General features: G+C 36.7%; 1 protein-coding gene across 1 annotated transcript in view; it reads left to right on the top strand.

The window, feature by feature from the left end:
* Positions 1-1089: 1089 nt before the first annotated feature.
* Positions 1090-26276, top strand: part of MUC2 (mucin 2, oligomeric mucus/gel-forming) — a 59120-nt gene continuing 33933 nt past the window's right edge. The window contains exons 1-30 of the mRNA XM_063159540.1: positions 1090-1159; positions 2735-2999; positions 5429-5543; positions 5691-5781; positions 6161-6270; positions 6494-6710; positions 7139-7264; positions 7963-8080; positions 8395-8533; positions 9053-9163; positions 9791-9860; positions 10223-10360; positions 10898-11062; positions 11628-11722; positions 12616-12746; positions 13398-13649; positions 14556-14608; positions 14867-14976; positions 15386-15537; positions 15977-16115; positions 16652-16762; positions 17067-17246; positions 18206-18445; positions 19614-19770; positions 20923-21051; positions 22921-23071; positions 23780-23823; positions 24390-24590; positions 24933-24962; positions 25335-25785. Of these exons, the coding sequence (XP_063015610.1) occupies positions 1090-1159; positions 2735-2999; positions 5429-5543; positions 5691-5781; positions 6161-6270; positions 6494-6710; positions 7139-7264; positions 7963-8080; positions 8395-8533; positions 9053-9163; positions 9791-9860; positions 10223-10360; positions 10898-11062; positions 11628-11722; positions 12616-12746; positions 13398-13649; positions 14556-14608; positions 14867-14976; positions 15386-15537; positions 15977-16115; positions 16652-16762; positions 17067-17246; positions 18206-18445; positions 19614-19770; positions 20923-21051; positions 22921-23071; positions 23780-23823; positions 24390-24590; positions 24933-24962; positions 25335-25785 (4361 nt within the window). The remainder of the gene's footprint in view (positions 1160-2734; positions 3000-5428; positions 5544-5690; positions 5782-6160; positions 6271-6493; positions 6711-7138; positions 7265-7962; positions 8081-8394; positions 8534-9052; positions 9164-9790; positions 9861-10222; positions 10361-10897; positions 11063-11627; positions 11723-12615; positions 12747-13397; positions 13650-14555; positions 14609-14866; positions 14977-15385; positions 15538-15976; positions 16116-16651; positions 16763-17066; positions 17247-18205; positions 18446-19613; positions 19771-20922; positions 21052-22920; positions 23072-23779; positions 23824-24389; positions 24591-24932; positions 24963-25334; positions 25786-26276) is intronic.

Below are 26276 nucleotides of genomic sequence, written 5' to 3'. Positions count from 1 at the left end.
CTGTGCTTCGTCTCCAGGAGAGAGCTGCAGAAAGACCTTCTAAAAGGAACTTTTTGGCACAAAATAATGTGCATGTGGAAATTCTGTATTTCTAAAGCAGCATTCCAAACTGGTTCCTGATTCTGTTTTCTGCTTTCTTTCTTCTTGTCCCAAGGAATGTCTTTCTCTGCACAAAGCAAAGCTGACCCTACAGCTTCTGTAGGATCCGATGTGGGACAGCAGACTGTAATATTATCATTTATGTAGAAAGTTAGCCACAATGAGCAAGAATGTTTAGGGGGATTAAGAACAGTAATGTTTTTCCATTTACCCTTCTTTTTCCTTTTTCTCTAAAGCTTAATATTATGTGAGAATTTCTACTACTTTGATGGACATTCTATTACACCATGATAAAGTTTGAAAGAGCACCTCTTTTACTGTAAAATCCTTGAACCTACTATGTCACCCAGTCTCAATTAGATTTTAGGCAAAATATGCAGTATAGGCAGTATTTTGGTTTAGATGTTCCCAAGAGGTGTAAAAATTAAAGAAATCCAATAATTGCCTGCAAAATAATTCCACAACACATGATGTGCCAGTTTATTTGTAAGAGTTACTGTTAATTACAACATTCTTCACAAGCATCACTTAATTTTTACAGAAATGATTCTATGTGATGATGAAAAATGAAAAATTCTTTGGTTTTGAAGCCTTTATTTTAGGGTCTCACCTTAGAATTTCTTCAAGGAATTTCTTTGTTCAGCCACCCCAAAATTCATTATTTGTTATGGGAGTTACTGAAGGTTAAACTTGATGTGAGCACTTGAAGGATTTAAAAGCACAGCATCCTGTAGATGAAGTAGAGCAATAAAAAATTACATGATTACTGAATCAATATTATAGTTTCCTGTATGCTGAATTCCTTCATTTATGGTGAAAAACGATTGTCTGTTTGCTTCTTATCTTCTGCAAATATCACACCTGTTTTTTCACCCCTCCTCTTGCCCCCTCCCTGTGAATCTCCTCCCCTGTGACAGAATCAATTGCCTCAGTGGGTATTATAAAAAGCTGAGTTTCCAGTGGAGTTCCCATTCACCCACCTTAGCCACCATGGGGCTAAGAGCGGCCAGCCTCTTCCTTCTCTGGCTGGCTCTTTCCTCTGCTAGTGAAATAAAAAAAGGTAAGCTCTGGAGATGAAATGGTAGCAGACTGCCTCCTGGAAAAGAGGGAGAGAGTTAAAATATTGTTGTGGAGCTAGAAGGAGGCTGTGCATTTAAATAATGGTCTGGAGTTTTAAGACGCCTTAAATCGCTTAAGCTTTCAAATACTGAGGCTGCATTGCTTGGACAAAATTGGTAGATCCTACTTTCTTTGGAGAGATTAGTACCTATCTCTACTGCATTGATTTCTAGTTTGATGTGCTTGGAAAATATTTTCAATGTTGCTTTTCTTTCCATGCATTGAGTCTTTATAGGTACGGCAAGAAAGGAACTGTAGGACTTTGAGACATTCATTGCTAAAGTAAGGAAGGAAGTGGATGATTGTGTCTTCTGTTGCTTTGAAACAGCATAAATTGTTCCTCAAAAATGAATGTAATAACATTGAAAAAAAACTTATTTTGTCATTTAGGACATTTTTAACCCTTTTGCAAAAGCTCTAACTTACTGTATTTGCTGTCGAATTTGAAGTGATGGAATGGAGCATTCTTACTGAAAACTGTTTTTTAGAGGAATAGGTGATTAATTATACCCAGTGATCAGGTTTGGGCTATTGGTCTGCTGTGTCTTGAATTCAGCGATGGGTGGAAAGCTTTACCTTGCATTTGGTCTTCCAGCTGTGAGCTCTGGGAAAATCTCTGTGCAGCCTTCCTTCTGGGGAGGGAAGTGTTCCAGCTTGGCTGGATGTATCTGGTATGATTGATACATCCATCAAAATACAGTAACCTAGGGGTTTTCTTAGCAGTTTTGCTTTCTCATGTTAAATGCTACAAGAAAATCTTGTGAAACGTTAAGATTCCCAAGGATGCTCAGCTTTTATGATTCACCCCTGATCTACAGTATCTGGAGATTGATCAGATATTGTTGTTAATTTGTATTTTTTGTTGGTATAGATGGCAGGGAAAGGAACAAATAATCTTCATGTTTTGCTATTGCAAAAATTTTTTTCCCTCCTACCATGGCTACTTTCTGACCTATCTTCTGAAAAACTTCTGTCTTGCAGTAATAGAAATCACTACTGCTTTTAAGAAAATAAATATTTCACTGAAATCTCCTGTTGTGCAAAAGCTCTTTCATAACATTTAAAATATTAGCCTTCCAGAGTAGGTAGTATTTTCTTGTTTTCCTACCTGTTTTGTTTCTAGTACGTGTTGCACCAGGAAAGAAGATAGTTCTTGGAAAAATTTAATATTGATAAAAATAATACTGAGATTCAAAATAAAATCATATGCTTGACACAGAAGCCAAGTTAGAGGTCAGTATTGTTTCCCCACTTCATGCAGATAAGTTCCTTCACTTCAGTGAAAATTATAGGATATACCCTGGTCTCAGAATTATTTATTAACATCTTCTTCTGCTTTTGAGATTTCCATATTTTCTGCTGACCTGGCAGATCCTTGATCCGCTTGAAATCCATGGAGTCACTGTGAACATAATTGCAGGTGGTTCTTACTGTAAAATGGAACACTTACCATTTTTCACGCTAGATAATTTCTTGCACTTCTTTTCATCTCTATTTCTTTTTCATCACTTAACAGGAAGGACAAGAAGCCATGGCCACTATGTCTGCAGCACTTGGGGAAACAACCATTTCAAGACTTTTGATGGAGACATCTACCAATTCCCTGGCCTTTGCGAGTATAATTTTGTTTCCGACTGCCGAGAGGCTTACAAGGAGTTCTCTGTCCACATCCAGCGTGCTCTCGACAGCAATGGCCATCCTGAGATCCAGTATATTCTGATGAAAATCAAGGATATAATGGTCTACCTCAAACCCAACCTGGTTGTGGTGGATGGGCGGATGTAAGTTCCTTTGCTATAATGGTATTCAGAGAAATGTGCTGGCAAGATAAAAGCAGGATTGATTCTTTACACAACTGTCAGTGTGCCATTTCAGAAACTGCTGCAAAGCATTTCCACTGACAAACAAACAAATAAACAAACAAAACAGCCTTTTGAAATTCAGCATTAAAATTGCTTTGGGGAGGGGCTTTAGTACTAATTGTCATTTCTACACTGGCATAAGGAATTATTTAAATACAAGTCAGGAATAGGTTTGAGCAAATTGCTCTTCCAGTTGTGCAGAAAACAGTGCAGCTCATGAGCCAGATTTTTCACTGGCTTAAAATGACATAGCTTCATTTTTTCAATGGCATCATCTTGAGTTTACCTTAGCAGATGGTCTAGCAAATCCTTGAAAAGGAAATGCATTTCTCCTCTTATTTTCTGACAGAAGAGAGGTAGCTTTTTCTGATCTTCATACATAATTCTTAAAGATCTGATGGCCATTCCTCAAGAGAATTTAACAGATTAACACAGGTCAAAATTCACAGCAATTTATCTGTTGCACTATGTACTTTTTCAGACTGAGCAGTGTTATTTTTCTCCTCTTTTAACATGATTATACAAGAAACTTGTGTGACACATTACTGATGCTAAGTAGTGTCTTAACCTAGTCTTTCCTATCATTAGCTTATCCTTGTAGTGTGTGCCTTTATACTCTGAATCAAGTGAGGAAACTCATGAGCTAATTAGTATGTTTTAGCATAATTGAAAAAAGAGAGCCTTTTAATTGTCAGTGGAGAACTCAGTTTTGCCCAAAATTCAGCTTTTGCTCTAACGTTTGGAAGACACGTGCATGCAATGAAAATATGTTCAACAATTGAAAGTAACATTCACTTTTCCAAAGATCATACTAGAATGCATAATAAAATGACAGAAAGTTACAAAAAGAATGCATTATTGCCTCAAATTGAAAAAGCTCTTTATTGTGCATTCAAGTCTTAAAAAGAACTCTATGAGAAACAAGTTAGAAGTCCTTTTAAAACTGTTTCTCTTAAACAAAGCCATTTTTGTCTTAGATAGATTTTATTGTCATAAAACAGCAGATCCCTGCCAAACTGTTTTGCTGCTCTGAGAATTTTTTTTTTTTTGGTAGAACTTAATTTTCCATATTGCTTCTGAAATGATAAATTACCAATTGTCATGCAAAATAGCATTTCACTGTGCTGAAGTGAAAACTGTAAAGTAGAAAAGTGTATGGATTAGCCTTCAGGTACCTGATCCACTGTTTGATTGAATGTCCTACTATTAGAAAAAAAAGATAAATATTCCATGCTGTGATAGCTAAAAGCTGAAAAGATGTCCAACATTTTATATTTCCCCTCAAGAAACATAATCCCTCAAGACTTCATTGTTTATTGATGAACAATGCAGTCAAAAGCAGAAATAATGATCTCTGAGTTTACATCTAAATGTGTAAGTCATTTGGGCATGTTAAAAATGCCTGAGCTAAATAGCTGTAAAAACCCCAGTGACAGCAAATCAGGAGATAAAGTTCTCCCAGTAAAGAGACTAGTTAAGAGATGTGCATACACATGCATGAATCTTGATGGATAACAATTACATTGATAAATTTGTAGAAAAAAAAACCAGTTATTTTGACTGGACTCCAGTTTACATTGCTTCTATTTGAGCAGACTCTAGTTTTCTGGATTTTATAGGATAAGACTGCCTGCCACAATTATTTTATTGCTGAATGAAATTCAGCAGTTCAGTTTATTTGTAAGACAGACACAAATTGTTATCACACAAAAATATCTATGCTTAGCCCTCTGCAAAGTGTCTTTTGTCACCATTAACAAGCTCAGTCCTGTCCAGTTAAAACTAACTAACTAGAGAAGAGCTACTGAATTCCTCTTAACATGTTCCTTTCTTTTGAAAATTTTGTTGGCTGTCCCTGTAACTGCCTGTGCATTCTGAACTCTTTCTAAAAGAGGCAGTTTCTTGCAATGGAACATTAATTCTCTCTGAAATGGTTATGAGATATTTTGGCAAAGAAACACTGTAAATTATCTTGTAGCTCCTTTCATTGATGTAAATTTTTAGTGAATGTTTGAATATCCTCTGTTAATAACACAATGATGATGGTTTTTCTTTGATTAATTTGAAGGTGTCTGACATTTTGGTATTTTTTAAGTTAAAGAGCCCAAAGTGTTGGGTAGGCTTTTCCTCTGAAATGGCTTTGACTTAAATGAGTTTTTGCTATGAGTTATTGTCCCAAGTGTCAGAAAGAGAAGACTTTATGCCTCATTAAAACAAGGCACCCTGTGCAGTTAGAATGAGGTAGTCAGAGTAGTTTCTCTATTCCTTGGGGTATTTGGCTTATTACTGACATTCATATCAGCCCTTATGTTTCCTAACTAATGCAAAGTCTGTGATTTTCTTCTTAGTGTGAAGACACCTTACTACTCCTCTGGTGTCCTCATTGAGAGCAATGAAATTTACACCAAGATTTATGCCAAATTAGGCATGGTTCTGATGTGGAACCAGCAGGATGCCCTCATGGTATGTATGATCAAAGTTTTTTTAATTGGTATTTCCTGGGTTTCCTGGGATATTTCTCTATCTCAGTGGGAAAAAAAAAGAGGGGGGAAAAAGGAAGAAGAAAAAGATAATTCTTTTCTGTTTTTCCTTTTTCTTTTTGTTATTTAGGTGGAGCTGGACAACAAATTTAATAACCATACCTGTGGTCTCTGTGGGGATTACAATGGCATTCAAATCTACAATGAGTTCATCAAGGGAGGTGCGTTATCCCACCATGCTGACAGTTGTCCCCAGAGACAGGCTGACAAGCCCTGTGCATAGAAACATCACAGGAGAGCAAATTTCACTTGAGAGGTTTCTGTGATTGCCCCAGACTAAACATGAAGTTCCAATTCTGCATTCCTGGAATTCCTACATTCTAAGTTTATTCTCTTCCAGATAAATCTTTTTGTTCTTTACTAGCCTTCTTTTCCTGTTTCCTCTTTACATTTTTAAGCACAGTTAGACATCATGCAGAGCAGGTACCTGTGTCTAACAGGCATATTTGTTTCCCTTGATCAGTAGCGTTCCAGAAATCAGGTGCTCCTTGTTGTCAATTTTTGGGGCTCTGCAAGTTCTCTTTCTATTTTTTCTCATAGATGCAAGCTACAATTCAATTACATATGGGAATATGCAGAAGATCAGCAAACCCAATTCCAAATGTGAAGATCCAGATGAAACTCAGGCTCTTCCAAGCTGTAATGAGCATGTAAGTATTTCTTGTGGTGAAATTCCTTGACATGGACACATGGAGAGATCCTTGTGCAACAGGGAGTTAGTTGCAAGGAGCTGGGAGGACTGTCCCTTCCAAAATATATGGTTACTTTTTCCTAGCTATTCAAAAGACAACAGGTTTTTTTTTGTGAGATAAGAAATGTCCAGAAGCTCAGATATCTGTGAATCTCTTCAACATTGTTCCTCTTCCTCCTCAGCGTGACGAGTGTCAGAAGTTGCTGACCTCCTCTGCATTTGCTGACTGTCGGCTGCGTCTTAATTTGGAGATGTACATCCAAGCGTGCATGCAGGACAAGTGTGCCTGCAATGGGAAGGACGACTCCTTCTGCCTCTGCAGCACCATCTCCGAGTATTCCCGCCAGTGCTCGCACGCAGGCGGCCGCCCGGGAGAATGGAGGACACAGAGCTTCTGCCGTAAGCAGCTACACAAATTTTACAAAGATCCAAAGGTTTCGTGCATGTAGCGCCATGAAATTTAAATTGATTACTTCTTTACAAAGCTGTTGGGATGTAATATAAATTTCATATAAGTAGTGCTAAAATATTATGGTCTCCTTATTTTCTTCTTCTGTTACTTTTACTACTGAGAAATATTTTTCAGCAAATTCTGTTCCCATTAAAAAAACTGAGATTTGATGTTGCAGAAGATGGGAATAATTTGATCTATTTGAAACCATAAGAAGTAAATATAAAAACAAGGGAAAGCAGTTCAGATTTAGATAAACATGCTTTGCCATGTAAAGTGTGGCTTGAGTCACCACTGACTTGAAGGGAGTAGGATGTGGTTTCTCAGGAATGATGAACTTAACACTCAAATAACTCCTGGGATCTTATTTTTTCAGCCAAGACCTGTCCTGCTACCATGGTCTATAGAGAAAGCAGCTCACCCTGCATGGATACTTGCTCACACTTGCAGATCAGCAGCCTTTGTGAGGAGCACTACATGGATGGCTGTTTCTGCCCTGAAGGCAAGTGTCACTCCAGCTGTTGCACTTGGGACAAAATCAAGAGCCCTGGCTAAGGAAGTCATACAAAAATACTACATGTAGTCAAATTATATCTTAGAAAAGAGTTGTGCTAGTCATTATTTTCCCCCCTTGAGGAAAATAACTTGAAAATTTTCTAAGGAGGTAGTAATTGATTGATTAATTAATTAATTTAGAGTTCAAACATATTAACACAGTGACAGGTAATAGACCTGCCTGTTAATTCTCAACAAGTGGGTTTTTGATACTATATAGTAAATCATGCTTTTTAAACTGAATAGTTCTGAGACAATGGACACCATTTGCCCGGAGAGTGGCAGTGATGGACAGTGAGTGAAATTCTCAGGCTTGCTCTCAACCTTAGGAAAGATTACAGTGATAGTCTTCACAGCTAAAAAGACTAAGAATCTAAACATGTGTCATTCTCAGATTTTTCTTATTTCTCAGATATTTCTTATTGTTGCAATAACCTTTTTATCCATGTATAGCTATATAAATAAACAGACTTGAATTTTCAAAGCTGAATCAAAGTGTTTTCTATCTGTCTTATATTGCAAAAAATAGAACCAGTATACTTCAAAGTTTAGATAACCTCAGCCTGTGTGGCAAATTAGAGCTTTTCCTCTGTCGAAATTGCTTATTTGAAAAAGAGCTGGAATAGTTAATGTTGTGTTTTATAGGAACTGTGTATGATGATATCAGTGAAAAAGGCTGCATCCCTGTTAGCCAGTGCTACTGCAAACTTGGTGGAAAGAGTTATGCACCTGGAGAAAGCATTTCCAAAGAATGTGAAGAATGGTAAGGTTGCTGGTGGTTGTACACCTTTCTTTGAATGATTTTAAATGGGCCTGTATTTTTCAAATTTCCTCATGGTCATAGGAGATGTTCTGAAAACTCTCTGAATTTAATGTTTACGTTGCGTGTCTATAGAACAAAATTCCTGGTAAGTTTCTATGGCATATGTCAGAGGGAAAATCTCAAGGGAATGGTCAAGGATACAGTTTTAAAACACCTGGAGATAGCTTGGTGGTTGCCAAATATACAGATACATTCAGTGCTCTCAGCTCTTGTAATAACTACAAGTATTTTTTGTATTATTTGTCTGTTTATAGCACCTGTAATTCAGGCAGATGGACCTGCAAAGATCTGCCCTGCCCAGGCACATGCTCAGTGGAAGGAGGTTCCCATTTTACCACCTTTGATGGGAAGAAATACACCTTCCATGGAGACTGCTACTATGTGTTGGCCAAGGTACTGTGTACAGTGGGGCTATTCTCTTGTAGAGTAAAACAGTGTCTGTAGGCCAATGTGTATAAGCTGGGAGTTATTGTTCTAGTCCACTTCCATTGGGTGAGGGAAGTCAAAATGCTGGAAGTTATACTAGAAAATTCAGGATTTAGCTCTAATTGCCATACGATGAAGCTGAGGACTTATTGCAATGAGTGATTAATTCAGTGAAATAGAAGACTGCCTTTGCTGTCATTATCCAGTGAAGTCCTTTGTATGTATGAAATAGAAAGGTCTCAGGATTAGAATTTCTTGGCCACTTCTGTAATAGCTACTTCTGAGTGTCAAAGTCAGGTGGGGAAAAGAGGTAGGCAGCTGTTTCATTTATCCCTAAAATACCTGGTGTCAGTTTTTCTAGAGAATGAGGAAAATCTTGTTGAGCTAGGAAAGTTATTGTAACTGATGAATTTAGTCTTTGTTGTGGAAATCATTTCATGAGATTTTTAATATGACTAATGGACATTTCTTTCCCTGTGATTGTAGGGTACTGCAAATGAGAGTTATGCTCTCCTGGCAGAACTGGCTCCCTGTGGCTCCACAGACAAACAGACCTGCTTGAAGACTGTTGTGCTGTTAGTGGATAACAAAAAGAATGTAAGTGCTGTTCTGTGGATTCTGCTAGATATGTTGAAAATTAACATATTTCCCTTAATGTGAGTGAATACTTTTTTCTTCTGGAGTCATAATTGTGGATAGATAAGTAACTTCAGACAGGCTGACAAACAGCTCAGATTTCTGCCCTGAGAATTCAAAATAAACCTAAACTTAAAAATATATGAGATTCAAAACAACTGACATTTCCCCCTCTTCTTTTCTCTGCTTTGTGTGTTATGATTTTTCTCACAGAATTCCAGGTGTCTGGAAGGAAGGGTACCTATTCTTTTCCACCATTCTCATAATTTTTTTTCTTCATTCAGATATAATTTTATAGTTCTAATTGAGTCTTTTTCAGAAGAAATCTTGTCTTTGAATGGTGATACAATCCAACCTTCTCAAATATTCACTTTAGTGGTCTCTTTGTTTATGAGAATATATAGACCACATAATCTATAGAGCTGCTGCCATGTTCTATTTCCAGATAGATTTTTCTTTTCAAAAATTTGGAGATCTCGACAGATCCTAAATATGTAAATGTCCTTGCTGTTAATCTTCTTTGTATTTGTAAAATCTTAGTTTTCCCCAGTCCCTGGAACCTCATTGATTCCATTTGCTGTTACACAGGTGGTGGTTTTCAGATCAGATGGCAGCGTGCTCCTGAACGAGATGACAGTGAATGTGCCTCATGTGTCAAGTAAGGGACACAGCCTTGTATGTCAAGTGTCACGCACCTGGCTTCTCATGGAGAGGTGTATTTTTATAGAGGCAAAAGTGGAAGAGGGGTATTTAGCACTTTCCAAACCTGGTTACATGGTGTGGGCATGCCCATTTGGTTCTGATCCCAGAGACCAGCCTTTATAAGTAATCAACTTGTTAAGTCTTTAAGCACCAGCATCATATCTAATTGGCCAGTGATTTTTAAAGGAAAAAGATATTAATTCAATCCTGGTCTCAGAGATTTCATGCTGGGTGACACATGAGACTCTAATAAGAAGTGTTTCTTTTGGCAGCCTGTGTGTACTTGTTCATTACAACAGTTCATGTTTTGTTTTGCAGCCAGCTTCTCAGTATTCAAGCCGTCTTCCAACTACTTTGTTGTACAAACTCCATTTGGGCTTCAGATGCAGATCCAGCTGTTTCGAGTCATGCAGCTGTTTGTGACTGTGGATCAATCAGTTAAAGGAAAACTTCAAGGCAAGTATCTAGGCAAATGGGAAGCAAAGTCATGCTGTTTCACAGCTGAATAATCATGTATTCTTTATAGGAGTGATAACTCATGCTACTTGTTAATTTGAGGGGAGAAAACAGAAAGAAAACTGGCTCTAGCAAACTAGAAATGTGGTTTTATTTTTTGATATTGAAATGACCTATCATTGCCAGTACATAGGTGTTTCTTAGAATATTCCCTACTTTTGTATTTGGTCTATTTGTAAACTATCCACAAAACCAGGTTTTTAGTGTATTTTGTGGTTTCAATATCATCAGAAAGCATAAAAAATTTGGGCTAGAGTAGTAATCTCTTGAAGCACAGATATCTTCATGGTTACTATTCTTGAATATGTGGAAGATTTAAACCAGGGCATCTAAAACCACAGTATTTATATTATGCATTAAATTGATGTGGAATAATCAGCTGTTTATAGTGTTTGTGATCAGTTGTCCCTTTCCTTTGGCCTTTCAGTATGAGACTAAGTAATGCTTATGTGAAATTTTTACCTTGTTCTCAAATAGGTCTTTGTGGAAACTTCAATGGAATGGAAGGTGATGACTTTAGAACAACCAGTGGGCTGATTGAGGCTACAGGATCTGCCTTTGCTAACACATGGAAAGCTCAGTCCACCTGCACAGACCAGGCAGAAAAGCTGGAAGATCCCTGCAGTCTCAGCATTGAAAGTGGTAAGCACATTAATGAGTCAGAGGCTTGGCTTCTGCCAGGATGAGCAGTGTCTGCTGTGCATTACTGAAACAGGCCTGTAAGAGTTGTAGTGGGGCATTGAAGATTTTTTACAGGACTGTAACATTAATAATTAGTATCTGCAAGTATGTATACATACAAGCACTTCATCAAACTGAAGTGAAAATTTAAGGGGTGATTGTAAAAGAATACTGAAGTGGTAGAATGGGACAAACAGTCATTAATTTGTACTATCTTAAAAGACAGCTTGTATCTCCTAGCATTATGTATCTTTATGTTTAACTTAAATTTATGGTCCCCAAATGGAAAGAGCTGTCACAATTCCATGTGTACAAATTGCAAAACTACAGTGCAGTTTTTGATTTTATGATTGCATGTCTCTGAAGGATTAGAAGTATATATGTGGTGATTACATGTAGTTTCTCCACTCCCCAAAATGCACACAGTTCTCTCATACATATTTCTGCACTGCATTTATGCATCAGCATAACTAGGCATGACACAAGGAAGATAAGGAAATGTGATTAATTTCTCTTTTTTTTGCAGCAAATTATGCTGAGCATTGGTGCTCTTTGCTGAGAAACCCAAAGGGTCCTTTTGCAAGATGTCACATAGCCGTTGATCCTTCAGAATACTATAAGGTATTGTAATTTTGCACTCTTTAAGTACTGCATTATTTCAGATGGTTAACTGTAGACCTTGATCATTGTTTCAACATTTGAGACATCAGTGAGTAACTTGTCCATAAGACATGCTGAAGTTTTTTCATTGTCTGATTCAAGCAACATAGCATGCAAAGTATCTCATGTGATGAGATCCTTATGGGCTGCTGCTGAATAAAAAAGTACATTTTTTTATTTTGCTTTTTTCCTTTTTGTGACATGTTTATTGGCTTGGATATTTGGACTGAAAAGAAGACTCAAGAGTTGCAGATGTGCACAGTTTAAGTTTAGAAACATTAGTTTCTCTAAAGTGGGGGGGAAATTCCAACCATATATTGGTTGGAATGTAACACCAAATCATTTTCATGCCAGAGTCTCCATGAATTCTTTTCCCCTGTGCTCATCTCTGTTGAGCAGTAATGGAGACTCACCTGAGGAAAAGGAATTCTAAAATCATTGCTTATACTTGGAAGTCAGTGTGAGCTCAAGTGTTGTAAAGGTCTTCGTAGACGTGGTTATTATTTTGCCTTTATTATTGTAGTTTTTGTGGTTCTCTGAATTTCTAATTAGTAACTGAGAATGAATGGTATCAATATCCTTCGAAAAATGTGTTCTTAGGAGGCTGACTACTTTTTAAAGGTTCAAGAGACTTGGCTTAGGTTAGAATAAGCATCCAAGTATTTTCATTGTGTGTTAAATGAAGCAGCACTTTAACTCTCTGGTCTTTGTCCATTCCTTTCACTGTTCTCTGGTCATGGGAATTAATACAAACAACATCAGGAAAAGCTGACAGGACATTTTGTAGCAATCAAGTTGCAATTGCCCATTGATTTCCTGTGGACTTATTGACCCTTTTGTTCTTTTTTTTTCAGAAATGTAAATATGACACCTGCCTCTGTGAAGACAATGAAGAATGTTTGTGTGCTGCCCTGTCCTCTTACTCAAGAGCCTGTGCTTTCAAAGGGATCATACTGGGAGACTGGAGAAAGAGTGTTTGCAGTAAGTAATGGAACAGTAATCCCTGTGGAAATAATTAACCATGGGAAATAAGCAGGCTCTCTCTTGAATTTGGTTGTTAGTGCTCCATCTCAGTGTTAAGGGATTTGGAGTATCTAAAGGACCAAAAAGAGACAATGCTGATAATGTTTACAAATTCACATTATATTCTTCAGACGTAATTTGCAATTTTTGTACTTAAAAGCAGAAAGCAATATTTTTAACTTTCATCTTATTTTCCCAGTCTAGCTAATAGGTTTCCATTTACTAATGGAATCCCAGCCATCAGGGCGTTTACTGTGCATTTGTTTATCAATGTCTTTGTTTCTGATCATGCTTGCTCTACATCAACAGTTCAGTATGTTAGAGACTAGCAGTTTATTATATTGTGCTCACTATCTGATTATCAGTATGTGAAACAGATAGGGCTATGAAAGTAGAAACTGTTAGTAGCAGTTAAAAATAAGTCTTTAACTGGTAAAGTTAGGTTAGTGTTACTTTTGACTTCTGATATTTTTCTGATACTTTATTATGATGTAAGGGAAAGTTTTTATCACTACATTCGGCACAGCCAAAGAAAGCAAAATGAAAATGTCAAGGCCAAATTTTCCATCCTGCATCCCTTACTTATCAGTTTGGTTTTTTTCCCTCCAGGCAGTGAAGCATCTTCCTGCCCAGGAAATCAAGTCTTCCTTTACAACCTTACAATGTGCCAGCAAACCTGTCGCTCCCTTGCTGATGGTGAAAAGTATTGCTTGCAAGACTTTGCCCCTGTGGATGGCTGTGGCTGCCCATCCAATACATACTTGGATAACCAGGATAACTGTGTGCCCATCTCCCAGTGCCCATGTTATTACAAGGGATCATACCTGGAACCTGGGGAGTATTTCACAAAAGATGGAGAACGCTGGTATGTTTTATTTTGGCTTCTTTTTTGTGGGGAAAAAGCCCTTAAAAATTACTTGTTAGGTGTAAGGTGCTTAGGTTTTTTGATACTCTAATGAGTATTTGCAATGCATTTCACATCATCTTCATGCTGAGCAAAGCATTATTCAATGCAATGATAATTGCAATGTAATTTATCAATAAATGAGAAATGCAGCTTGCTTTGGAGATTTGAGTATTGGCCTTCACAGATAAATGTTATTCTGAAGCTGAAGTGTTAATTAGGCTTTGTTAGGCAGAATGGTGAAAGGAAGCTAAAAGGCCAACTATGTGTTATGTTTGCTTTTCTAGCAGACGCAGATTGCTTGTTTTCCACTGGAGGAAGGTCCCTTGATATGTATTCACTGTAACATAGGCTTTTGAAAACAACATTTATGGTTCTTTTATATTTTCCCATGGTCTCTGGCAACAGTTTGCTGCCTGAGTCATCAGTGCAAACTGTGAAATTCCTTCTTTCATCCAGCAGAAGAAGCATATAGGTCAACAAATTTGCAACATATAAATTCAATAGTCATGAAAATACACTGTGTATCCAAATGGAGGCTTTAATTTAAATTATAATTATTATGTGTCATTACTATCTAATTCCTGAGTTGTCATAGAACACAGTATTAAAGATTGATAGAATAACTGTCGTTTCTTAAAACATAACATTTCTGTGCATTATGCCTAAAATCCTGCTACACTTTTTCTCCAACAAAAAAATTAATGACTGTAATTCAATAGAATTGGCCTTGAAATTCCAGTAGAAATTATGCAGGATATCTTTAATAAATACTCTCAAATTTATAAAAACCAGTCCTTAGACTTAAATTGAAGATATTGAGCTTGCTTTTTTTTTTTTTTTTTTAATTTTACTTCACTTTTCTAGTGTTTGCCGAAATGCAAAGATCCAGTGCACTTCAGTGAAATTAAGAATGAGAAGTAAGTGACATTCTATAAACTAAACTAGAATAAAATCCATAGCAAACCTCCCAACCCAAACCTTTTGAATTCTCCATTTACTTGTTTTGCATGTTTTTTTTCTCTTTATGTAAAACAGTAACACATTATCACTTTGTTCTCTCTTCAGTAAGTCTATTTTTTTCATAAGGATAGACCGAGATTTCTGTCTGAGGAACTACCACTTTTCACTGCATTTCTTTTGCCTTGATTGATCTAAACCAACAATTTATCTTCCAGGTGAAGCAGAATGTTCTTCTAACAAGACATACTTTGACTGCAATGCATTCTCGAAGTGGACTTCCCAAACACCTCTGCAACTTAGCTGTCATACTCCTCAAACCGATCATGTATGTATTCAACTTTTCTTTGTGTCTTGCTTTCTTTATTCTGTATTCTTTACATGACATGGTGCTACAGAGCAAATACAGTTGTAACTAGCAGTTTGTTTCTCTTTGGTTTAATCTACACTTCCCCCCCCCCTCCCCCCATAATAATAATCTGTTGCCATTTTCACAATGGTTTCCCTCTTCTCTTTACTGTATCTTCACTAGAGTTATGATTTCCAAGCAAAAAAGAATTTGAGTTCTTACACAATCCAAAAAGAAAAGAAAAACATTAGAAACCTAGAAAAAAAACCTTATAAAACTAATCAATATTAGACTGTGTAGTTCTAAATGCAGATTTTAAAGTGTGAAGAAGTGGAATTAGGATGCAGTGCTTTGTCATAAGGTAACCATTTCTCCTTATATTCCTTAGTTCCAGACAGAGTGTGTCTCAGGCTGTGTGTGCCCTGAAGGTCTGTTTGATGATGGCAGAGGGGGCTGTGTTGAGCAAAAAGATTGCCCATGCATTCACAACAATGAGTGGTATTATTCTGGAGGCAAGATAAAAGTGGACTGCAACACCTGGTGAGTTATAAGTGAATATTCTCTTCTTGAATATATTCTATGCACTATATTCATAGTCATATCTAGGCTTATGTGCTACAGCAGCTGCAAAAGCTGCAAGTATCATCCTTAATTTTCAGGAATACTTATTGCTATCTCAGAAAATACAGATTCTGCTGGAAGTATGGGGGTGGTGGTTACCTCTGTTTTCAGTAGGCATCTCTTGTTGGGAAAATTCACTCATTTTTTAAAAATAAAGGCTATCAAATCTAAAGATTCTAGCTCACCAGAGTGAAAATCATGTTATAGGCTTAAAAACAGGCTTATCAGTTGAAGCTGAGGCTTGGATATTTTGCATGTTGTCACATTATATCAGGCAGTTGCTTGGTTTGTTCTGCAGTTCTTCAAACAGCACACTCTTGGTGAGATCTGAAAATTCAACTTCTCTGCTCTCTTCTAGCACCTGCCAGAAAGGGGTTTGGAAATGCACTGAGGACGTGTGCTATGGGACTTGTATGATATATGGAAGTGGCCATTATAACACTTTTGATGGGAAATTCTATGACTTTGATGGGAGCTGTGAATATGTGGCTACTCAGGTAATGCTCATCAGGAGGGCTGAAAAGGAATTTGATTGCCTTGAAAATCTACTTTCCTCTTTGGTTTTATCATTCCTTATTGCCTGTCATCATTGTTCCCAAGGGTTTCACACATTCTGCCAGGATAAATTGTGTATTTTCAGTGCAGGCAAGCTGTGTGAATGTGGCTTTTCTTTTTTTTCAAATATAGATATAATAAATTACATGGAACAGAACTATGTTACAGTGAGAGCCAATTATAATTTGTGAAATAAATCCAAATTCTAAGCTTAGAAGCTTGAAACTTTTATTTAAAGATATATTCCTTACTTTGTTTCATTGTCCCACTCTTTTTCCCAGGCTGAGACTGTGTTAACTGTTTATATGTATGCATGGCTATGCATCTGTAAAAACATGTGTGTGTAGGATCTCACATTTGAAGGAGCAGTAACTATTTATACACTGTGAAGATTTAAATGATTGCAATTCTTATGAGATTGGACTAAAATGAAATATTCTACCTAATTTTCTCATGTTCTTTTTTTCTTTTTCAATAGGACTTCTGCGGTGACAAAAATTCCAGTGGCTCATTCAGTATCATCACAGAAAATGTTCCTTGTGGAACTACAGGAGTCACCTGCTCAAAGGCTATCAAAATGTTCCTAGGGGTGAGTGATGACAGTCAGTACATATCAGTACTCAAGTATTACCAAAAATGTAATGCTCTAAAGTCAAGCCCCTAAAAGCAGCTGTAACAAGCATTAGAGACCCTATCAAATTATTCTGTAAAGACATAGGTTCTCAGGTGATGAAAACTCTCTCAAACAGAAGTGCTACACCACTCTCTGCCATATTGAAAGTCATCCCAGAGTCTGAGATACTGGTTGCAGAATGAGTTGCATTGTTACAAGTGTCTAATATTTTGTCTCATCATAGAAATTAGTGTTACAATTCTTCTCTTTTATCTTTCAGAAAACTGAGCTGAAATTGGAGAACAAAGAGTCCAAAGCAATTCAGCGAGATGTTGGTGATGATGTGCAGTATTGGAACAGGACAGTCGGCCTGTACCTGGTTATTGAGGCTAGCAATGGTGTGATGCTGATCTGGGACAAAAAGACTACTGTTTTCATCAAGCTGAGCCCTGATTACAAGGTTAGTGCTTGTCTGTCTTCTTCTGAAGTAGTATTGTGAATAGACAAGGAAACATAAAAGAACATAAATGTTCTTTTATTCTGACTCCATGTCTAATCCCTATATCCTCTGTGCACTAATGGTCAGTTTGCATTGTTATAGTCACAGATTGCAGAAGTGCTTCTGGGGTTTCTTACAGTATATCACAATGCAGTATATCACAATGCATTGCACAGAATGCATAGGATGTTATTCCAATAGAGATAAACATCTCAGGCAATATTTCTGAGTTTCTGAGTATTAATAGCCATCATCCAGAATAATTTAGGGGATGTGGACTGACTGCACATGTGCTTGGAAACCTATGTGCAATCTCAACCCTGTGTTAAAACCAAACTCCCAATGCAATGTACAGCCATGCTTCTGGTTCCTGAAATTCAGCATCCTGAATAGAAGAATATTGAGGCATTGTACAAACAGTGACATACTGTTACTTGAGAGGATTGGTGGACCTTAAATAACACTACTAAAAATTCACCATTGAGGGAAGATTGATACATTTTCTTTCAAGAAAAATGGGTCCCTGTCATTTCTTTTCCACGAATGAAGAAATGCTGATCATTATGTTAGAAACTTTTAATAAAAACAGCTTTGAGCAGAGAATGGAGAATAAATAATTCTTCTCAGCTGTAAGAGGCTTGGGCACCCTTTAATGTTTTAAGTTGGATATGGAGACAGTGATATGGAAATACACTAGATATAAATTATTCCAAGGAGGGAAGACATGGCAGCTGAATAATTTGCTGAGGACAGACAAATTAAAATTTATTTTCTGCACAAATGATTTGACAGTAAAGAAGAAAGTCATCATTTACACAGACAGTTATTTGTCATTTTTCACGTCAATGTTTTTCTCTTACTTTGCCGGAGCCTGTTTCTCATTTCCATGGTATATTTAAAAACTCAATTTTCTTTTCCAGGGTAAAGTGTGTGGTCTGTGTGGCAACTTTGATGACAAGGCAAACAATGATTTTACAACAAGGAGTGGACTGCAGGACAATAATCCTCTGAATTTTGGAAATTCCTGGAAACAATCTCCCATGTGCCCAGATGTCACACAAGAGATTAAGCCCTGTGATCTGAAACCACACCGGAAGTCTTGGGCAGAGAAAGAATGCAGCATCATCCAGAGTGATGTCTTCAAAATTTGTCACTCCAAGGTTTGTAGAAGACAGTAGGTGATGGGACAGCACAGTGCATTTCTGATAATGCAAAACCATCAGAAATGAATGAAGAGATGGTTAAATAGATCGATTTTCAGTTAAGTCTTGAGTACAGCTACAGGTGTCAGAACTTTCATGTGGCCTTAGTCAAAGCAGTCTTAGTCTCTGTGGCAATGGGACTGTGTCAGTAGTGGTGACAGCCCCAGCTGTACAAACCCATTTTCATCACCACAGTTTCACTGCTACTACTCTGCAAGTTAGCTTCAAAAATGTATCCTGAACAGGCCTGCAGTTGCACCATCTCTTGTTGAGAGACAGTCAGAATTACAAGTACTGAAGGACCTTACAATCATCAGATCCATCTCCTGATGGAAATTTATACTAAACATGAAAGGTGGCTGTTGAAGAGGATCTTTTTAGACACCACTGACATCACACAGTTTAGACAGACAGCTGCTGGTACTGTGCCTCCAAATTGTCACAGCAAACACTGTGACAGCCCACAGCTTCCAGATTACAGTGCACAGAGAGCACTTCTTTTTATTTCTCAGTTCTTTCCTGATGCACGGTAATATTAACAACAATTTGTTCTTAACTCACAGTGGAAAAGATGCAAACAGTTATTAATTGAATTAATTTGTTATATATTTCCATGTGGTTTACTTCAGCAGCAAAAATCCAGTCTAAGTTTTTCCTCTTGCAGTCTCAAATAAAAAAAAAAAAGCTTTTTTTAATGTGTCATTGGATAAACTCCAAAAACTGCTAGGCACAAAATTGCATGCTTCATATTTGCTGTGAATGCAGCCTTTCTGATATTGTTCACCATTTGGTAGGCAAAGCTTGCTGGAAGATAAGATTTCACTGGCATCAATTCAGCTTGGTTTTGGGAGCACTAAAATGAAACTCTATTAGAAAATGTGAGCACTGCCAAGGACTCTTACTTTGTTTTTTCAGTTATAGCAACTTACGAAGGAGCTATATTATTTTAAGTCTATTATTCCCCAAAACATATTGAGCACCTTCAAGCCTGTATTTGTGATTTGGTAACTCTTAGGCACAGTCTCATTCCTTCCTAGCTCAATTCCCACATATCAAGAGCTCTCAAACATATTAGTTTGAAAACTAATTTGGAGATGAACTGGAGCATCATTTCTTCCCCTGACAGGTGGACCCACTTCCTTACTATGAGGCTTGTGTTCATGATGCCTGCTCCTGTGACAGCGGTGGGGACTGCGAGTGCTTCTGCTCTGCAGTTGCAGCGTATGCCCAAGAGTGCATCAAGGCTGAGGCCTGTGTTTTCTGGAGAACTCCTGATATCTGCCGTGAGTAACAGATAAACACAACTGTATCTTTCTAGCTGCTGTCAGAAAGCCAGTCAAATAAATCATTAGTACTGTTACTGCAAGGTAATGCTGGTGACTTGGTGAAACCTTTTCTCAGCATATCAGGGAACAAACAGGCTAGTAAATTTGTATATTTCAACTGTTTTCTGTTCAGCCTGGCTCTTCTCTCTTCTCTTCTCTTCTCTTCTCTTCTCTTCTCTTCTCTTCTCTTCTCTTCTCTTCTCTTCTCTTCTCTTCTCTTCTCTTCTCTTCTCTTCTCTTCTCTTCTCTTCTCTTCTCTTCTCTTCTCTTCTCTTCTCTTCTCTTCTCTCTCTTCTCTTCTCTTCTCTCTTTCCTCTTTCAGTTGTTCAAATTACTCAGAATTTGATTTTATATAGCACTCCCATGCTGTAGCCATGAACCTAATCAGTGTTACGTATATTAAGCGGTGTCCATTAGTGGTGCTAGTACTCATACCAGTACATCATAAATTAATGTAAAATAGTATTTAAATTAATATTACTCAAAAAGCGCTCAAATCAAAATGTTGAGATTCTAAGTAGTGGAAATATATAATTTTTTTAATTTTAAAAAATCATTCAGATTAAAAATTTGGATTAATTGGAGCTTTTAAGTGTAAGAAGCCACTGAAAAAAAAATTGCAAGTTTAATTCAGCTCTGCTATGTAAGTTAATGCAAACTCCTTCCTCTGTCTCTAGTCATGTAAGCTGAATTTAAGTTGTATTCATAGTGGCTCATATGCTTCCTCTTGAACTTTCAGCCTGTGTGATAAAGCTGGAGCTATTTTGTATGAAACTGAAAAATATTTAGGAGTTTGCTGGTAGCTACGGAAGAAAAATACTGTCAGAAATATACCTTTAATTTTAAACAAAAAAAAATTAAAAATAGATTTTCTTTATGATTTGAAGCATTTTTACCCAATGGCCTGAATATTTAAAATTTCAGCCTTGGGCACCAGTGTTTTGATATATCCTAAAAGTAAGCAGAGTAGTAAAAAGTCCAGGTTGTTTACCTCAAGAGAAATTTGGCCAGCTTAATTAGTAGATTGATATAGCTTGTACCTTAAAAGGCCTTCTCAGAAGTGCATTCTGGTAAGCTTGCTTTTAATCAGCTTCTCTCTTTTCTCATCAGCGATATTCTGTGACTACTACAACCCTCGCAACGAGTGTGACTGGCACTATGAGCCTTGTGGCAGTAATATCACAACTTGCAGGATGATCAATAATGTCAGCACCAACTTTACAGTACCATTACTGGAAGGTAATAAATTCCTTGCCACGTAATATTGTGTTTTGTATAACTTTGTTTGGATATCTTTTAATAATTATGGATTAGTTAGTCAACTTGATGAGATGTTCCTAAAACTGCTATGCTGAGTTTGCCTCCAGTCTTACATAAATGTTTCCTATAATGTAATGCATTATTTATTAACATCAATGAGTGATAGTTACATTGCTGTCAGCCACAAAACTAGTTCTCTGCTTGGATAATATCCTGAAACATGCATTATTATTACATCATGGTTATTTTGAATCCCATGCAAAAGTATTTTACAAGCAGGAAAATCTTCAATATGACAAAGAAGCAAGTCACTGATAGTTGGGTATTTTTAACCTTATCATTTTTTATGTACCAGATCATCTTGCCTTTACTAGATTAGTCTGAAACATTCACCTACCTTTACACTGGAAAATATCTTTTATAGCAGACACACTGATGCTGCTTTATATTGGATTCATACTGGAGATTCTGTTTTCTTTGCAGATGAGATATTAGTAGGTGGCAGTCCTTGTAGTTGATAATGGAACAGGAATTTCACATTAAAAGGACTCTAATGATCCAAGAATGTGAAAGACTTTACAAGTATCTCCTGGTTTACTACATGGTGAAGCTGGAGAAAGAAGCTGTATTTTTAGCCATAAAGTCTTTTTGGTCTGTACTGGAAGCAGTTATCTCCAGTTTAGGGACTGGCAAGAAATGCATTGAATTTGACTTTGCTTTGAACTGCTAGTAAAAAAATTGAAAGAAAAAAATCAAACAAATGAAAACTCAAGAGAAACAGAACAAACCAAACCGAATAAAACCAAAAAACTAAAACAGAGAAAAAAAACCCCAAAAAACCCCCAAAAAACATATCAAAAAAACCTACTAGAAATCGGCTAAAATCCCCAACCAAAATATTTTTTAAAAACCCAACAAGCCTCTGTATTTTAAAATAAATTATCTTATATTCTTAGAAGATAAGATTTGGGAAGTGTCAGAAGGCAGATTATCATATATCCAATTATATTTCTGAATTATTTTTGTTGCTTAATTTCAATAGAAATTTAGAGCACACCATTTTTATTAGGACATTTTAAGTACAGTCTGGCAGTGTGAAGTGACTTCTAAGTACCAGCTAATTACATGGTGCTTCAGTTTAAAGGCTATTTAGAACTTCAGTACAGTAAAAAGAGAACTTTATGTCATTAATAATTGGACTTAATAAGAGGTTATTTGGAGGAAGGAAATATAATAATAATAGTAATAACAACAGAATAATATTTTAAGCTGTATTTACATGAAAAAAAATGAATGACAATTGACAGTCAATTAATTCCTTGCAGTAAAGTTTGGATCACTGCCTATGGGTAAAGAAAACCACAGATAAATTATCTGTTTGAGGTAGAGACACCTGGTGTATTCTAGGCATAAAAACAATGCCTAATGTTCCAAGAAATGTAGTGGAAAACCTGTTTGTTAGTGAATCTGCTTCCATATTCCGCACAAAAATATTATTTACATAGTGATCTATACAAAAATTGGGGTATTTCTTTGTCTTAAAACTAGTAGCTGCCCATAGAAATGAGTATGTATTAGGGGTTTCTCCAAGGTATTGAACTAAGAAAAAGAAACTTTACTAGTTTTCTTAAAAAAACTTCTTACTTAATCCTCCTCACACTAGTATTATCAATGAGAACTGTTGAAGTCTTTTGGAAAGACTAATTGTTCACAGCTTGATTTGAATGGGAAGTTTTAGATTTCTTTCACTATGCTTGATTCAGTGAGAATAGTTTACTTTCAGAAGGTACAAAAGTAACTTTTTGTACTTTTTCTTCATCCTTATTCTGCTCTACCTGTCAACAAAAGGTTGCTACCCCAGATGCCCTAAGGACAAGCCTATTTACAATGAAGACACAAAGCAATGTGTGACTGAAGATCAATGTGGATGTTACCTCGAGGATGGAACCTATGTGCCCCCTTGGCAAGAAATACCCACAGAGGAAAACTGTACAACATGGTATATAAAAATTACTTGTGGTAATTCAGGAAATAATTAGTGTATGCAGAGTCCTTAATTTACTTTACTGGGCCTCAAACAAATAGAGATGCAACTTCAGCTGAAGAGCTGATATATTCTTGCATGTCATAATTTTCCAAACTCATAATAACACAGATTTTAGGTTGGTATTTTTATTGTAATAAATGTACTAGCAAATTCAGTAATTATACCTGTCAACTGTCATAAATTATATAATGAAACCTCAATGAACTTCTAAAACAACCTTTCAATTATCAGTACTCTTTGGGAAGAGGGGCTACTCTGCCTTGCATTCTCACTTAAAACTGGGACTTCAAAATCACTGTAGTCTGAAATACTCGCCCTGAAAGAGATAGTTCAGTCCTAACTCTTCATGCTTAGCGTGTTAGCAATGACAGCACTTACACCTCTGGCTCCACTTGGTGACCAGAGAATAATCTGATCTAGCTGAAAGTTCACTCTGCAAAACAGTTGTTATTGCAGTATTGCAACTCACAATTGAACTGAAAGTGGTGACTTAGTTTGAAGGAAAAATGGTAGGCAATACTAGAAAATATGCCCAGAAAAATATGCAGTAGTGTGAATGAAGATCAAGTGACAAATATCTATGTTTCTGTGCTCTTGATTCTGCTAACAAGTGCAATGAAACATTAGCAACATTTTAATTTTTGAAAATTTTTCTTTTAGTATCTGTGTCCCATCAGGATCCATAGAGTGTAAACCGGTCCCAGGTAAATAACGTTTGACTTTTTCTGGAAACAAAAAGAAAAGCAAATGCACAGAACTGCTCTCTCTGACCATAGGAAGGCTTAGTATTGATTCAGAATAATTCTTGCTGGTGCTAGTGAAAGTTGTGACTGAAGAAAATTTGGCAGCACTTTTTTTGAACTTTGCTGTTAATACTTCTGGTTACACCTTTTTCTCATACCCTTTCAGTCTTTCTCCCCACATCCCATATCCAAACTAATGGATTTCACTGCAAGTTAGCACTTCCTGAACATGTAGTTATTAATATAAAACTGTCAGATAGTAAATTTCAATTATTATTTCTCTTAGAACATTTTAAAACCTACTTTCTAAGTCTGTACCATCAGGCATTTTATTCAGGACTTGATTAAATATGTTCTAACATTGCTTTAAATGTAAAGATAAATTAGCACAATATAGTAGATCTAAGCTCCAGGAACAGGAGCTGAAAAACATGCATGACTCATGTAAATGCTCTCTTGTCCATAAGTATTTTGCCTCTGCCTCTTACGTGGTAGAAGAAAAATTGCACAGTAAAGCTTTCTTGCAGGATGTCCTTGTGTCATCAATGGAACGAGTTATGAAGAGGGTGCTACTGTGGGAGTCGTACAGGACGGTGACACATGTACAAGATACATTTGTGCAGAAAATGGCTCTGTAGTTCCTGTTGAAGTCTATCCCTGTCCAACATCTTCACCTACAACCATTTCAACCTCCTCCCCTCACAGTACTCTTACCACCACCACCACAGGTAAATCATGAATACAGATGTGATCTAAAAATTGTTTTCTTTAAGGAAAATATTTTAAATATAGAATGTACAATTATATGGGATTATAGTTGACACAGATAGAGCAATATTTATGGATTGTTTTATCACACCACACTATGAAAGACTTTTAGCATTTTGAGTTTATTTATTTCTCATTAAAGAAATTTTAAGTATATATTATAGGATGCCTTCCTATTTTTGAAAAAAGATGTTAGCTTTTCAATATCCTAATGGGATACTAGAAATAATGTTAGGAGTGTCAACAACAACAAAAAAATACTATTTCTTTTGAAATTATAATCTCTTTTTGTTCTATTTCAGTTTCCACCACAAGCCGCCCAGTCACTACAAGTAAGTTATAAATACAAAACAATGTTGTTAAAAATGTCAAAGGAATATTTAAAGGAAGACAAAGTAAATTAAAGACAATTAATACAGAAAAAAATATATTTTAAACAAAAATGAATTTTATTTTTTGTAATTTCAAAAGTGCTGTTAGTATATAGAGAAGAAGGACTTTTAAAGGATGCAGCTTGGTGATTTTATTTTGATGCAAAACTTCCAGTTTAAAGACCTCGTAATAGAGAACCAATTTTAGAACTCTTTTCTTTGGAACGATTATATATTACAATGCAGTCCTCTAGTCCTTAATGGAAGAAAATAAAAAATGGATCTTCTCAGGATGTTCTCTGTAAAATCTGAAACCTCTGTCTTTTCTTGCAGCTCCATGCGTAGTCACAGAACTAATCTGTGATTGGACAGAGTGGTTTGATGTTAGTAAACCTGAAGAAGGTGGTGGTGACTACGAAACATATGATGAAATAAGAAAACATGGAAACAAAATATGTACAGCTCCCGAAGAAATTGAATGCAGGGCTAAGGATAAACCTGATGTGAGCTTAGAAGAACTTGGTCAGAAAGTAGAGTGCAATGTTAAATATGGGCTAATCTGTAAAAATGATGAGCAAGATGTAACTATGTGGCCACTTTGCTATAATTATGAAATCAGAGTAAACTGTTGTGAGTGGCAAGAAATTCCTTGTGAGCATACAACTACACCTACTGTACCTTCAACTTCAACCACCACCCAGACAACAATAGCCAGCACCACTACAACCAGGACTTCAACAGAAATTACCACCCGGCCGATAGACATCCATTCCACAACATGTGAGTATACACCATCAGTTCTCACTCCATTAACTTCAACAACTTCAGGTATTTACCCGAAAAATATTCCATGATCTTTGCCTTTGGAGAAATATAGGGCTGTTGGTTACTAAAGGCAGGTCACAATCATAGAAAACATTGGTCTGCAAGGAAGTCTTACTTAAGAGAGTTTGGACTTTTAAGTTTCTGCTGGAGAAAATATTCCCAGAAGGACTTGCTGTGTGAGAAAAGAGTAGGCCATGCTTCAAACTCCTGTTGCTATAGGCATTATCGTGATGGGGTTGCACAGGCTTCCTTCTTAAGGCTGACATGGTCTTGCTGATTTTGTGAGAAACACTTTCCAGCAGTATGCCTAATCTCCTAGCTAGGAAAAGAGGGCTATGACCCTCTCTGTGCATAGATGTCAAGGATTCTGCTTTCTGGGGCCAGAATAGGAGGGCTGGTGCCAGAGACCTTTGCAGTGCTAAGGGTGAGCTGACCTCTCTAGCTCTATGG

This window comes from Melospiza melodia, chromosome 6 (assembly GCF_035770615.1).
Source record: "Melospiza melodia melodia isolate bMelMel2 chromosome 6, bMelMel2.pri, whole genome shotgun sequence".
Taxonomy (NCBI): domain Eukaryota; kingdom Metazoa; phylum Chordata; class Aves; order Passeriformes; family Passerellidae; genus Melospiza; species Melospiza melodia.
Note: the sequence above shows the minus strand (reverse complement) of the source record. Positions and strands in the feature narration are given on the sequence as shown.